Raw genomic sequence first — 12,748 nt, 5'->3', positions numbered from 1 at the left:
ACAATGATAGTTTTCCAGAAAAATATGTATTCTTACTTTTTCCCACATTATACGTATAAGCTACGCGGCCAGTGGGCGTGGCATCGGACAGGTGGAGACGTTCTAAACAGGAAGTCAGAGACGCCCTCGTTTCCCCACAGAAAAAGAAAAAAAGTTAAACTCCCTCCGTTCGGGCGACCCACAGGTTGGTGAGTGTAAATTACTTTCTTTCACTTATTGTTTTTAGATACCGAAGTCATCGACGATTATTTTCAATGTTGAAATCAAAAGTCAAGTGGATTTCATAACAAGTGGCGTGTTTATTCCCCGGTCCATGGAAGGGAAAGATCGCATTGAGTTTGGTCACATCGCATTCTGCTTGAATAGATGTGTCATTTAAACACTGTTTGTACTTTAACACAAAAACATCATACACTACATTCACTCAAATGACAAAGAGACTTTTGTGCACCCAAAATACTCCATGAAGGATTTGTGAATCATGAATAGTTTCTTGGTTGGATGGTTTTTCAGTCTGTTGGCATGGACAGGGCTGCACAGAAACTGTAAACTGTAATAATCTAGCCTGTTTATAATCCTTTTCATGTTTTTACTGTTGTTGTTGTCAGCAGATGATGTCAGATCGAGGGAATCACCACCCGATGAGAGAGAAGTATCCGGAGCACAAGAGCAGAGAGAGAGAAAGAGAAGCTTCACACAATGCAGTAAACGCTGCAGGCCGCAGGGACAGAGACGTGCACAGGAGTCATGGACAGCAGGATGGACGAGGCGCTGCTGGGGACAGGAGAGCTAAACAAAACAGAGAGAGGGAGGAGACGCCTCCACCTCACAGAGACCACTACCATCAAGGACCTTCAGGACCGTAAGAGACCACATTCATGCGTAACGAACTGACCATTATCCAAGGTTTTATGAGGAAATGTATTGCTTTGCACATATGAATTTGTAACAACAACAACAGCTGCTAACTTACCTAACTACATGATTAACTGTGTGTTCCTCAATCACACCATTAATACAACCACAGAAACTTCAACCCGTTCCCTAATAATACCAGAATGAAGACATGGCAGGTGTTCAGCTGATATATTTGGTGATGTCATTGGTTGTGATTATTTACAAGTACAAGAAAAGAAGAGAGAATTCATTCTATTTCATCACAGACACCATATTGTCTCCACAGGTCCAGAGAGCCCTCAATGTATCCGTCTGAATATGGGTCCTATGAGCAACAACACAGACGGCCTCTCTATAATTTCAGATACGTCTTAACTGCCAGAGGTAAGTCATGTTTGTGTTTGTGTGTGAACCTGAAGTGTCCAAATCATTGGCAGCCAGCCAATAGGGGGCACACAAGCTGCCCCCCCCCCTCCAGTCTGAGGGAAGAGGGGAAAACTGATCCCAAATGCATCACCAAAAACCTGGAATAGTTTGGAATGTGTTGCCACCTTGCATTCTGGGCTTCTGTGCAAATACGTAACAGATCCGTTGTATAATTTCCTCTTATCACTCTGCATAATAAAGCCACAGAAAATCATGTTGGATCAAAGTTTGATTATAGCAAACATGTTTGATATGGGATCGGCTGTGCTTCCTCCATCTGTGCACACTGGGACAGAGCGTCACTCGTGCCAAACAAACTCACACACCTCTGCCACAGACAGACTTAGCAGCTTAGGGAGAGACGCCTTGTGTTTGTTTCTCTGTAAACACGCTGGAGAATGAAATCATTTGATGCTCCAGTCGATATGAGCGCAGTGCAATAAAAGTGAATCATAGAGCTGAGCAGAGACATCCTGAAGGCTCTTACTCTCCTCAGACCTAACCTTTTATGCACTAATGAGCAAATCAGTAATGTACGTCACAGTTCTCTTTGTTGTTTGAAATTACTTAGATTGTTGTTGAACCTTTGTGTTGCCAGAGTTGTGGGATTTTGTCCCGCTGATTGTTTTGTTCCACCCACACGATCACTGCCAGGACGACGCTGTGCCTCAGTGGAGGGTGTGATGAAGAGATGAGGGGCAGCTGATTGGGTTCCAAACATGACTGCTGTGATCTAGGTGTGATCAACCAGGATTTTCAGGCTTTGTTAGGCCGAACAATAAGAGGCAATGGCATCGTATACTGTAACTGATCTTGTAAGCATTTGTTCTGGAAAGCCACAGTTTCCCCAGAGGTTTTCTCACTTTGAGACTTTATGCCATCATGCACCCTCCTGATGCCATCGCAAAGGAGCCAGCACTGCTTCAAAGTGTAACAAAAGGTGCCTGTGAGGTCTTCTGCTTCATGTCCTTGTGTTGACTCTGTGTCTCGCAGGTCTCTGCCAGGTTATGGAGGTGTTTGTGAATCTGCTCATCATCATCTGTGCTGGAGTGCCGTACAGCAACAACGGCGGCTACCGCGACCTGGCCAGCCTCGGCGGCCTCTATTATTATCACTTCGGTGGAGCGAACGCCTTCACTGGAGCTGACGCAGACCGCGTGAAGGAACTCGACCAGCTGTTCAATCAACTCAAGCGGCCTCCGTACATTTTCACAATGGCCTGTGGGGGGGCAGTAATGAGTTACGCCTGTGCAATGCTGGCCTTGGGGGTTTTCAGAGTACCGTACCGCTGGCCCCTGGTTCTGCTGGCGGAGGCTCTGGTAAACTTCCTGATTGGCCTTGGCTACATACCTGCACTCGCCTTCTACTTTATAAAGCTGAAGGAAACCTACAACAATCCCATCTGCAAGGAGCGAGAGCAGCTCTACAAGAGTAAAGGTCACCAGGGCTTTGGGTGCCAGTTAAACGGTGCAGACATTGCAGGGGGTCTGTTCGGGGTGCTGGGGGTGTTTGCTTTCATGTTCGGTGCCGCGTTAGCTGTCCGAGCATTCAGGCAGGTGCGTGAATTAAAGAAGGAAAGAACAAACGAGGATGGAAACCTTTAAGCAGACTATGTGATATTGGAACAAAAGTGGGAATTTAGGGAAATCTCTTTGCCAAATCTTGTTTTAGTCAGATCAGGCATTAATATGTATTATAAGTCTTGTTGTCATCTGTGAATCTGCCTTTTTAATCCACTTTTAGGAATGCACATTTTTTAATGAACACATACTCCTGTGTAGTTTATTTTTCTAACATATCTGTTACATGTTTCAGTTTACAAACCTGTGAGTACAGACCTGTTTACATTTTTTCTTAAAGTTGTTGTTAGAATAAACTGCTCAACTGGGTGAATTGTCTCTACTCATTTTTATGCATCAGCTGAGTCAAAAACAACTGTTTTTAGTAAGAAACCTGCATGTGAGCCGCTGCTGTTTAAGGAGGTAGTCTGTGGCCAATAAGGAAGAATCATTTCAGAAGTGAATACTCTGAACAAAAACAGAAACGCAGCACTTGTTCATGTCAAAAGAAGTTATTTCCTCCAAAGGAAATACACAAATAAGTGAACCGAAATAGATTTTATTAAGCATTCATGTATTGACTTGATGTGAAGAAAAGGCCTTCTAGCTAATGAGAAGGATGTCATTCTGAGCTTCACCACTAGATAGCAGTTTATGAACTTTCTTCACAGACAGCAGAATTGTTGTCTCAAATGTGTTCAGTGGTTTGAGCTGCTCTGGTGTTTTGTGTTAAGGGACGTGTTCATGTTAGATGTGTTGGTTCTTTAAGGCTGAACATGATAAGATATTAAATACATTTTCCCAGTTTTACAGAATCTACCTTTATGTCTTTTGCTGCAGGCTAATATCTCTTCATACTCACTCCTCCTTTACATTGATGGTTTCAAAGTTTTGCTCATATCCTTTCATTACATTTTGTCAACAGCTTTCTATGTAGACAGATTAGAAGGAGATGATGACTTTAACATATGAGTGAATGAGCTCTGCATGTCATCTAGTATGTTTGAGCTTCATCATCCTGTCAAATTAGTTTAATGTCTCAGGATCATATTTCAGCATTCGTCCATTTAAACAGCCTGACAGACAGACAGTGTAAGTCAATGTAAATAAGGTCCTATATCAACATACAGAATAAAACCCTGATACAAGTTCCGTTTGACATGATCAGCAGTCAACCTTCATTAACATCTATTGTCGATACATTTCCAGTCACTCTCTATCTTGCATGAACCTAATTTCTTGTCTAATTTCTATCTGCAACATATGTCAATCTAAAGGTCACACGTGTGGCATGAGGCCTGAAACCTGGACTGGAAGCTCCGATCCCTGAGATTGCTGGCATTGGTGAAGCCAGCTTGGTGGTCCAGTGAACACAAATGGTAGATTGTTTGGCGCCTGAGTGACAGATTTAAGGGAAAGTGAGTGAACAGAAGCGGCTGCAACTCATTGTGTGATGGAGGTAATGCATGCCTGTCTGGACTCCCTGGGAAAACTGAGAAAGCTGGTATGTGATATAGGGACTGCAGGGGCTAGATTGGCCCCCAAATGTAAAAAGCTCAGTACTCCTGATTAGAAACTGAACATCTGCCAATATGTCTCTAATACTGGCCACTGAAGCAGTTAAAATGTTACATTTACACAGACGGATGCTTTAGCAAATTAAGAAGGTACAGACTTTAGTATGAGTTCATGTTAAATAGTGATAAGATGTCTTTCAGTAGCTCTTCAGAGGCCACAGATCCTTAGTTTTCACACACACATGCTCAGCTGACATGCACACAGCAGATGGCTGAAACCTATATGATATTTCCCCAAGCAGGACGTACGTTCTTGCGCTGATTCTCTTCTGACAACAAGAATACTAAAAAGAGATTTGTACAAGGATTTGTTGTATATATAACTGTTTACTTAGTGTTTAGTATTGATAAGCATTCATCTTTTATTAGTAGTATTCAATCAGTCTTCCTATTTAAATTTTTTCCACTTTTTCCAAGGTTTTGATTGTTGAGTTTATGATTACGTAAAAATGTAAATTCTATCATTTTCTTTCTTATAAACTGTTTATCTTATATATCCTTTCTTATGTAAATCTTGTTCCAGAGGATGTTTTCTGTTTTCTGTTGTATATATTGTGATTAATTTACATTTATTAATAATATCTATCTGCTCAAACTTAAATGTTACAGCTCTAAGTCATTCAAAGATCAAGAATTGTTTACTCAGTCATGTCAGCAGAGAATAAATGGATTTACCGATGATATCGCCTGCGAATCAAAACTCGGGGTAAATTTACCCTCTAGCTTCAAACTGCACTCCTGCTGTTTGGTTGGTGGACTGAGTGGATGGGCGGGGCCAAATGCTGCAAACAGGAAATGAACCGCGTACTTACCGTAGAAATGTACCCATAGTATACAGTTACTCTATATTAATTTAATAATTTTTAATCTCCTGGACTAAACATCTGTGAGTGAAGAGGTGGACCAGCGACACCTTGTGGCCGAAAATGCAGACTGTGCGTAAACGAACCGGCAACGAGCACCAGATAACAACTCAACACAGGTTTGTTTTGGTTTTAAAACTGCGGATTGGGCAACATTTCACGTTACGTCACAGCTTCTTGATAGTGAAACAACGCGACAAACAGTTACAAAACTACAACAGTCCGGCCATCAGGTGATTCACGTGGTGTGATCATGTGTTACCGATGACTTTGATTGATCACACGACTTCCGTTATCTGGACACGAAATATTGATCGTCTGATTCTTCTCATATATAAACCAGCCAAATAGTTTCAACAAATCTTACTCACGACCCGTTAAAGTCCATTTACAGTTTTGTAAAACATGTATTCTGTCAGTGAAGGCAGAAAGAAGACTTGTAAAACCTGAATTAGGCCATGCTGAGTTCAAAGACAGTTTAAATCTGTATTTATTACAGCGACGTAGCAGTTAGTATTCATGGAGGCATCATTGGATTTGTCTTTGTCTCGTCCTTGTTTTGTCTTTGGTCTCTGTCTCGTCCCTGCTGGGGCAGCCGAGCCTGCAGGGACCCATAAGTACCAGACCAGCGAGTTAATCCAGAGAGCTGAAGATGTATTTTTGAGCGAATCAAGGTTTCATATTGTGACCTTAGTAATAGCTGTACTTATATGGTGCTTTACATTGACCACAAGTGCTCAACAGCACTTTGACAGCCCGCAATGGGAACTCTCCAATTCCAGGATGAGCACTCTTCCCTCCTGAGCCCCACCGGCCCCATCCTAATATCAGGCTTTAAAGTTTGGCCACTCCATGTTGCTGAACTCTTACAGCTTTTGCCCTTTTCAAATATTAAATTTCAGTTTAATATAGTCTGCTTAAATTATTTATAATATTAAATTCTAGAATTATGAAAATAACCCCCACAGAGCTTAAAGCACTGTTCTCTCGTTCCAACCAAAATGCCAGATAGAATCTCATAATACTGAGGTCATAATGTGGTCGTGCACAGGGAGGGACTGAACCACAGGCCACAACAAACTGTTCCTTACAGCTTTTCATGATTACACAATCACGGAATTCAATACAAATTCAACCCAAACCCAAACCAATCCTTCAGTCCCTGAATGCAGCTCAGACACGTGAGTGCCTGGAGAGTTAGGAGTGGTTTGTAATTTCCTTTCAGTTTCAGTGGAGGTGTGGAGGTCAGCAGGTCTCTGTTAGCGGCCGGTGAGTGTTTTGGTGACCTGTGTTCATGTTGGATAACAGTGTGACTGGTACACACACACACACACACACACACACACACACACAAGTGGTTAACCTGGCAGTAAAGTGCATGATTGCAAAGTGTTTGGGGCAGAAAAGATATCAGCCGAGGGCGCAAATCGTCTGGAACGCAATAACATACAGTGCAGGAGAAAGAACACACACACACACACACACACACACACACACACACACACACACACACACACACACACACACACACACACTCTCACACACACACACACACACACACACACACACACACACACACACACACACACACACACACACACACAGCGGAGAGACAAGACCTACATACTCAATTCTATGATGCTTTCAGACAAACCGATGATCGTGTCTGAACACTTTTGTCACCACAGTCTTAATGTGTGTCCATAGCAAACCTGTTGTAAAAGAAAATGTGCCACAGAAGAAAACACAGAACTTCCATTTGGACCTATGGATGTGTCTGACACTGCAGAACTGGATACTGGACTTTGGAAGGCCCATCGTCATGGTAAGAAAACATTTTGACTGAATTGATAGCTAGGGCGTCTGAAAGTAGATGGTTAGACTCATTTCAACAGTTTCCTTCTTCTGCTCATGTTTAGCTGGTCCTTCCTCTGGACTGGTTCCCCCTGAACAAGCCCAGTGCAGGAGACTATTTCCACATGGCCTACAACGTCATCACTCCATTCTTAATGCTGAAGGTAAGTCTGGTATTTATAGAAGGACGCAAGAAAGACACAAGAGAAAAGAGCATTGCTTCCTCTCCCAATAGAACGGCTTCTCTATCGCGGCTGGATACAATAATGACCTGAACTCACTGAACAAACTTACTTTAGGTTCTGATTTGGACTGAACCTTTGCTGGTCACTAGTTAACAGTCAAAATTTGTTTCCCCACTCAGTAGTTTCCCTGCTGGAAGGATTCTTTTTACATTTTGGTAAGAAAACAACTTATATAAAGGAAGAAAGTCAGACTGAAGTAACTCAGAACACCTACTTTCCTTATTTCCTTCTGCAATTGAGTTAGAGAATCAGAAAGTGGGGTGGAAGGATGGACGGATGTTTGAGTTAACAAATAATCCATCTCCATCTTCAGCTCCTCCAGACTCTCCACTCCCTCCTATAGTTTTGACAGCGTCCTCCAAAACAGCGTCCTACTCTTTCCTTCCACAAGTAGCCTCTCTGCCCACTTTGCAAACCAGCATCTTTCACAGAAGCCCATCAAAGAACTCTGTTCCTTTAATCTTGACAGGGATGGCAGCCTCCAATTCCTCTCAGGGGATATCTGTAACAATGCTAAAGTACCAGGCAGAGCCACTCGTGTACAGAGGAGGTGATGTCTCTGTGTGTGTGTGTGTGTGTGTGTGTGTGTGTGTGTGAGTGTGTGTGTGCGGGGCTGTTTGTTTGGAAGAAACAGAAGCAAGGTAGAGTGGACCTATTTTTGAAACTTCAGATGGAGAATGAATGATGTGACCATTTTTCACTGATTTATAATCTGTTTTGGCCTGGGAAAATATCCACAAATAAAGAAAAAACAAAACAAAAGCAAAACACACTCTCTAAGATCATTTGTACTATTCCTATTTCCACCCCTGGATAGATGTATGGATTCATATGCATCATCTTGGAGGAGGTATTGACTCTTGAACTGCAGTGATTGATGTTCATATGTAACCAAAATAGTATTGAAAAGCAATAACATCATGCGTGATCTCTAATCTAATCTCTTGTGTGTGTGTGTGTGTGTGTGTGTGTTTGTGTGTGTGTGTGTGTGTGTGTGTGTGTGTGTGTGTGTGTGTGTGTGTGTGTTGCTGCTTCACTCAGCTGATAGAGCGCAGCCCCGGGGCCCTGCCTCGCTCTGCCGTCTACATCTGCATCATCACCTTCGTCATGGGCGCCAGCATCCACCTGGTGGGAGACTCCATCAACCACCGGCTCGTCCTGAGCGGCTACCAGCTGCACCTGTCCGTCAGAGAGAACCCCATCATCAAAGACCTCAAGCCGGCCTCACTGGTAAGACGCCCACTTTGTCTAAAGGATCTGTTATCTGTTTGTCTGTGTGTTTATAGGTTCTAGGTCTTTACTGAGGCAAAATGTTATTTTTTAATCAGCAAATCTGGCTCAGTTTCATTGCATTTCACGTCTTTCTGCTGTTGTAACAGCAGGTGGCACTGTTGCTCAAGGCACAGAATACCACATTACTAATGCAAACTAAAGTCCTGTCAGATATGCAGCAGGTGTCTGTTATTAGTTTATTTATAAGATTAGGTGTTGGGAGTTACATAATAACGCTTCTCTTAATCCTTCCTTCACAGATCGACTCCTTTGAACTGCTGTATTATTACGACGAACAGCTGGGACACTTAATGTGGTGCGTGTCAATGAGGAACGTCTGTGGTAAAAAAAAAAAAATGGAGGACAAACGGATCCTCAGATATGTGTGATTGGCGTGCGGTGCCGGAAGTCCTGCAACTACTTATCGCTGCAGTTCCTGACGACGTGGCAGAATCTGGATGTTTCTGAGGGAAAGACGGAGCACAGATTGCGCAACATGCAGTTACTTTCCCACTCTCGTTAGAATCTGAGACATTTCTCTTGGGAAAACTTTTTCAGATGACATGCTGAATGAATTTAACTTTAATTTTTAACTCTCTAAATATAACAAGAGTATTCTAATATTACATAGAGTGATGAGAGTAATCAGTATTTGGAGATATGAGCTGTAACGATTCAATCCACTGGAATCTGTTCACTTCTTCTTCTTCAGGTTTATGACTTCTTACTGTGAATGAGGCAGAAGTGAGACAGTTTTGTTCTGCACTAATGAGACCGGTCCGGTGATGTCACTGAGTCACTGAATGAAGACATGTAACTGACAGGGAGACGAGCTGAGTAATGATCTTACATGTTTTAAATAAGACAGGTGATGAGCGGCTGAATGGGAAATGGGAATGTTTAGCATATTTAATGTCATCAGTCTTACTCATTAACTCCGATCTCCTTAATTCTGACTGAGCTGTCACCTCCATCAGAATTATAATTATAAGTCTGTGGGAGATAAGGAGGAAACAGATTGTACACCTTCCCACACACATCAGCTCCTCACACACTCTCTCTCCTCTCTCACTCTTTTCCAGGTATATTCCTTTTTTCATCATCCTCTTCCTCTACTTCACTGGCTGCTTCACTCAAGACAAACAGCAGAAGAAAGTTCCGGTCCTGGGCTGGCTGTTGCTGGGACCCAGTGCTCTCTACTACTGGTCAGTCGTCTGTGTGTGTGTCTCTGTGAAAGACTCTGTGTCCCCAGCTGGGCTCTGATAGGTCACAGAGGAAAACAAAGTGTCTTCATCCGTCTGAAAGAGAGCAGGAACATGTTTAGATGTTTATGTTTGTGATGTTCATCATGTCTCTGTGTTTCTCTCTTCACGCCTCTGTTTGTTTCTTCATGTCTCCGTGTGTGTCTGTTCCCGTCTCTGTGTGTGTCTCTTCATGTCTCTGTGTGTGCCTTTTCACATCTCTGTGTGTGTCTCTTCACGTCTCTCTGTGTGTGTCTCTTCATGTCTTTGTGTGTGTGTCTCTTCACGTCTATCTGTGTGTGTCTGTTCCCGTCTCTGTGTGTGTCTCTTCATGTCTCTGTGTGTGCCTTTTCACATCTCTGTGTGTGTCTCTTCACGTCTCTCTGTGTGTGTCTCTTCATGTCTTTGTGTGTGTGTCTCTTCACGTCTATCTGTGTGTGTCTCTTCATGTCTCTGTGTGTGTCTCTTCACGTCTCCGTGTGTGTCTCTTCACGTCTCTCTGTGTGTGTGTGTCTCTTCCCGTCTCTCTGTGTGTGTGTGTCTCTTCCCGTCTCTGTGTGTGTGTGTGTTCCTCCATGTCTCCCTGTGTGTCTCCTCTGTCTTTTTGTTGTTCACTCTGGACATAATGACCAGGTCCCGTCCTCCGTGTCGCTCTGTGCGCTGCCTGATGACTGCGATCGAACGTATCGATTCACACCTTTCCTTTGCATTCATCTGCTTCCCTTTATTTGTTCCATCAAGCAGATCCAGACATCCTGCTGCTGTCGTTTGCTAAAGCTTGTAAGACGGCGCGGTGTCCTCCTCCTGATGTGGGCGCTTAGTAGAAAGCTGTGTGTAATTTGACGTCAACATCACAACAATCCACATGAAACGGAGGCTTTGACAAGTAAATGCTGGTGTTTACTGTGATGGATTCAGATTTCTGGCAGTGAATTTCTTCCTTTTATAAAGTTGGACAGCTTTTTGGATGATTAGATATGTGAAATGAAGACAGGATATCTATAATTCAAGCTTTAACTCCCGTGTTCTTGACAGCAGTGTGTTGTTATTGCATTCATTGTTGTATCTTTTGCTTTCCTCATCCTGAGAGATTAGTGGTGCATTTGAGGGATATTAGGAAATTGGGAAACACCAAACTTACATTTTTAAAAGTTGCAATGGAGGGGCCACTGAAGTCGTCTTCTCCAAGTAGAAGAGTCCTGATTCTTGATGCTGCAGGCGTTTACCAGGCGTCTGTGACCTATTCACCTTTGTCCTCTGACCTGGGAGAAAATAAACCTGATGAATGAACCATTTCTGTTCAAATACTGAGCACATTGTGTCTTAACATAAAAGAACCAAAGCAGTATTATGATCCTCTGCGTCGCCGTGTTTCATCGTACTTAAATTGCTGCCTGTACCACTTAACCCTTCATCTGTTCTATACACACATACCTGATGAGCACTCCAAGGCAGCACAAGGTCACAAGTGAACATCAGAGCTGCTTTCCTCAATCAAGCAGCTCTCTGGGAATTAATAAGCAAAAAGTCTATAAATGATAGAAAGATTTGCTGTTGCTTTCTGTCTTTTCTGGCTGTAACTGCTTCTTCTCTGACCAAATTAAAACACTCCATCCTTCCCTTAACGTCACAACCTGTGACTCAAACACCAGAGCTCACCTAACCTCTAATTAAACCATTGTGAATTACTTGTTTATCGACTCGCCACAGTATCCTCCTTAAGCGTGTTGAAGGTTATACTTGAGTGTTTTTCATGGCCCAGACGGAAGCCGAGCCCCCTCTCTTTGTTCCTGACATCCATCTCTCTATTTTTGTCATTTCTGCTGCAGGTACTTGGTCACCGAGGGTCAAATCACCGAACTTTTCTTCGTCACCTTCACCGCCATGGTTGCCATAGTGATCCACCAGCGGCGTAAAGGCTTGAGCCCGGACAGCAACGGCCTGTTCCTGTTCTATAGCTTCTCCCTCACCCTGCTCCTGCTGGCGGTGTGGGTGGTCTACCTGTGGGACGACCCCATCCTACGCAACAAATACCCCGGGGTCATCTACGTACCGGAGCCGTGGTCCTACTACACCTTACACATCAAGGAGAACCACTGAGTCTCATCCCTTCATGTTTGTATCTCGATGACGTTTCCTCTCTCTAACCGCTGTGATTGACGTGTTTGTGTGTATCGACTGTTGCGTGTGTTTCTCTGCCTGCAGAATCGTTCACATGTTCCTGAGGGGATTGGACTCTTGACTTCTCTGGCTTGCGTGGGATTGAACCCATTGCAATCTGTCTATGTGCTGCATATGATGACTTGTTACTCTTAGCAGTATTGATTTTCGTCAGTACAGTTATTGTTTGTTACTTTGTTTTGCTGGCTTTTGCTTAGAAAGTTTTGTTGTTACTACCAAGTTACTGTCTCACTCACCGGATCACTGGATTTTCTACATTTGTGTTAATAAAAATTGTGAAATTGCCCTTTAAGTTTCCACTTTATTGGACTCTAAATGTGGTTTTAATCTGTTGTAGCTTTAATATGTAAGCAATGAGGTGTTCAGGGGCGTTCAGGTCGCAGTGGGTCGGGTCCTGTCATATTGGTTCCGGTCTGGGGCTGATGTGTTGTCAGATCTTCTATGCATTCTGAGTGGAGCATCATTAAAGGGGCGTTGGAGAGTGTTGAGCCGAGGTGAAGGGAAAATGGAGGCCTTCCTCTCTGACATGACGTGATACTTGGTGGCGCATTGCAGGCTTTTTTTTTATGTGTGTTCTCTGTCTGCGGGTCAGTTTGGGTGAAGTGCACATCGATCTGCTGTTATTGTCCCCAG

General features: G+C 43.3%; 2 protein-coding genes across 5 annotated transcripts; both read left to right on the top strand.

The window, feature by feature from the left end:
- The first annotated feature begins 91 nt into the window (after positions 1–91).
- On the top strand, positions 92–3,318 carry marveld3 (MARVEL domain containing 3). Of its 4 annotated transcripts, none has more exons than XM_076155893.1 (4): positions 92–184; positions 609–862; positions 1,184–1,281; positions 2,317–3,318. In XM_076155893.1, exons 2-4 carry the CDS (start codon positions 612–614, stop codon positions 2,925–2,927), a joined length of 960 nt encoding a protein of 319 aa, XP_076012008.1. In that variant the 5' UTR covers positions 92–184; positions 609–611; the 3' UTR covers positions 2,928–3,318. The 4 variants fall into 4 exon arrangements, with proteins under 4 accessions (XP_076012008.1, XP_076012007.1, XP_076012005.1 ...); XM_076155892.1 differs by having other exon boundaries at positions 612–862; positions 2,317–3,317; XM_076155890.1 differs by having other exon boundaries at positions 92–188; positions 612–862; positions 2,317–3,315.
- A 1,920-nt stretch (positions 3,319–5,238) lies between these two features.
- LOC143004747 (ceroid-lipofuscinosis neuronal protein 6-like) lies at positions 5,239–12,250 on the top strand. The gene is made up of 7 exons (XM_076155879.1): positions 5,239–5,441; positions 7,030–7,147; positions 7,242–7,340; positions 8,463–8,651; positions 8,954–9,009; positions 9,776–9,898; positions 11,764–12,250. The coding sequence occupies exons 1-7, from the start codon at positions 5,386–5,388 to the stop codon at positions 12,032–12,034; spliced, it is 912 nt and encodes a 303-aa protein (XP_076011994.1). The 5' UTR covers positions 5,239–5,385; the 3' UTR covers positions 12,035–12,250.
- The last annotated feature ends 498 nt before the right edge of the window (positions 12,251–12,748 follow it).

The sequence above is a fragment of the Genypterus blacodes genome, unplaced genomic scaffold, assembly GCF_046128005.1.
Source record: "Genypterus blacodes isolate CSIRO-AG114 ecotype Tasmania unplaced genomic scaffold, CSIRO-AGI_Gbla_v1 ptg000067l_1, whole genome shotgun sequence".
Lineage (NCBI taxonomy): Eukaryota > Metazoa > Chordata > Actinopteri > Ophidiiformes > Ophidiidae > Genypterus > Genypterus blacodes.
Note: the sequence above shows the minus strand (reverse complement) of the source record. Positions and strands in the feature narration are given on the sequence as shown.

Coding starts and splice junctions, on each gene's coding strand:
- marveld3 (XM_076155893.1), top strand. CDS start 612: ATGATGTCAGATCGAGGGAATCACCACCCGATGAGAGAGAAGTATCCG. Junction 863..1,183: donor CATCAAGGACCTTCAGGACC/GTAAGAGACCAC, acceptor TTGTCTCCACAG/GTCCAGAGAGCCCTCAATGT. Junction 1,282..2,316: donor ATACGTCTTAACTGCCAGAG/GTAAGTCATGTT, acceptor TGTGTCTCGCAG/GTCTCTGCCAGGTTATGGAG.
- LOC143004747 (XM_076155879.1), top strand. CDS start 5,386: ATGCAGACTGTGCGTAAACGAACCGGCAACGAGCACCAGATAACAACT. Junction 5,442..7,029: donor CAGATAACAACTCAACACAG/GTTTGTTTTGGT, acceptor GTGTGTCCATAG/CAAACCTGTTGTAAAAGAAA. Junction 9,010..9,775: donor CAGCTGGGACACTTAATGTG/GTGCGTGTCAAT, acceptor ACTCTTTTCCAG/GTATATTCCTTTTTTCATCA.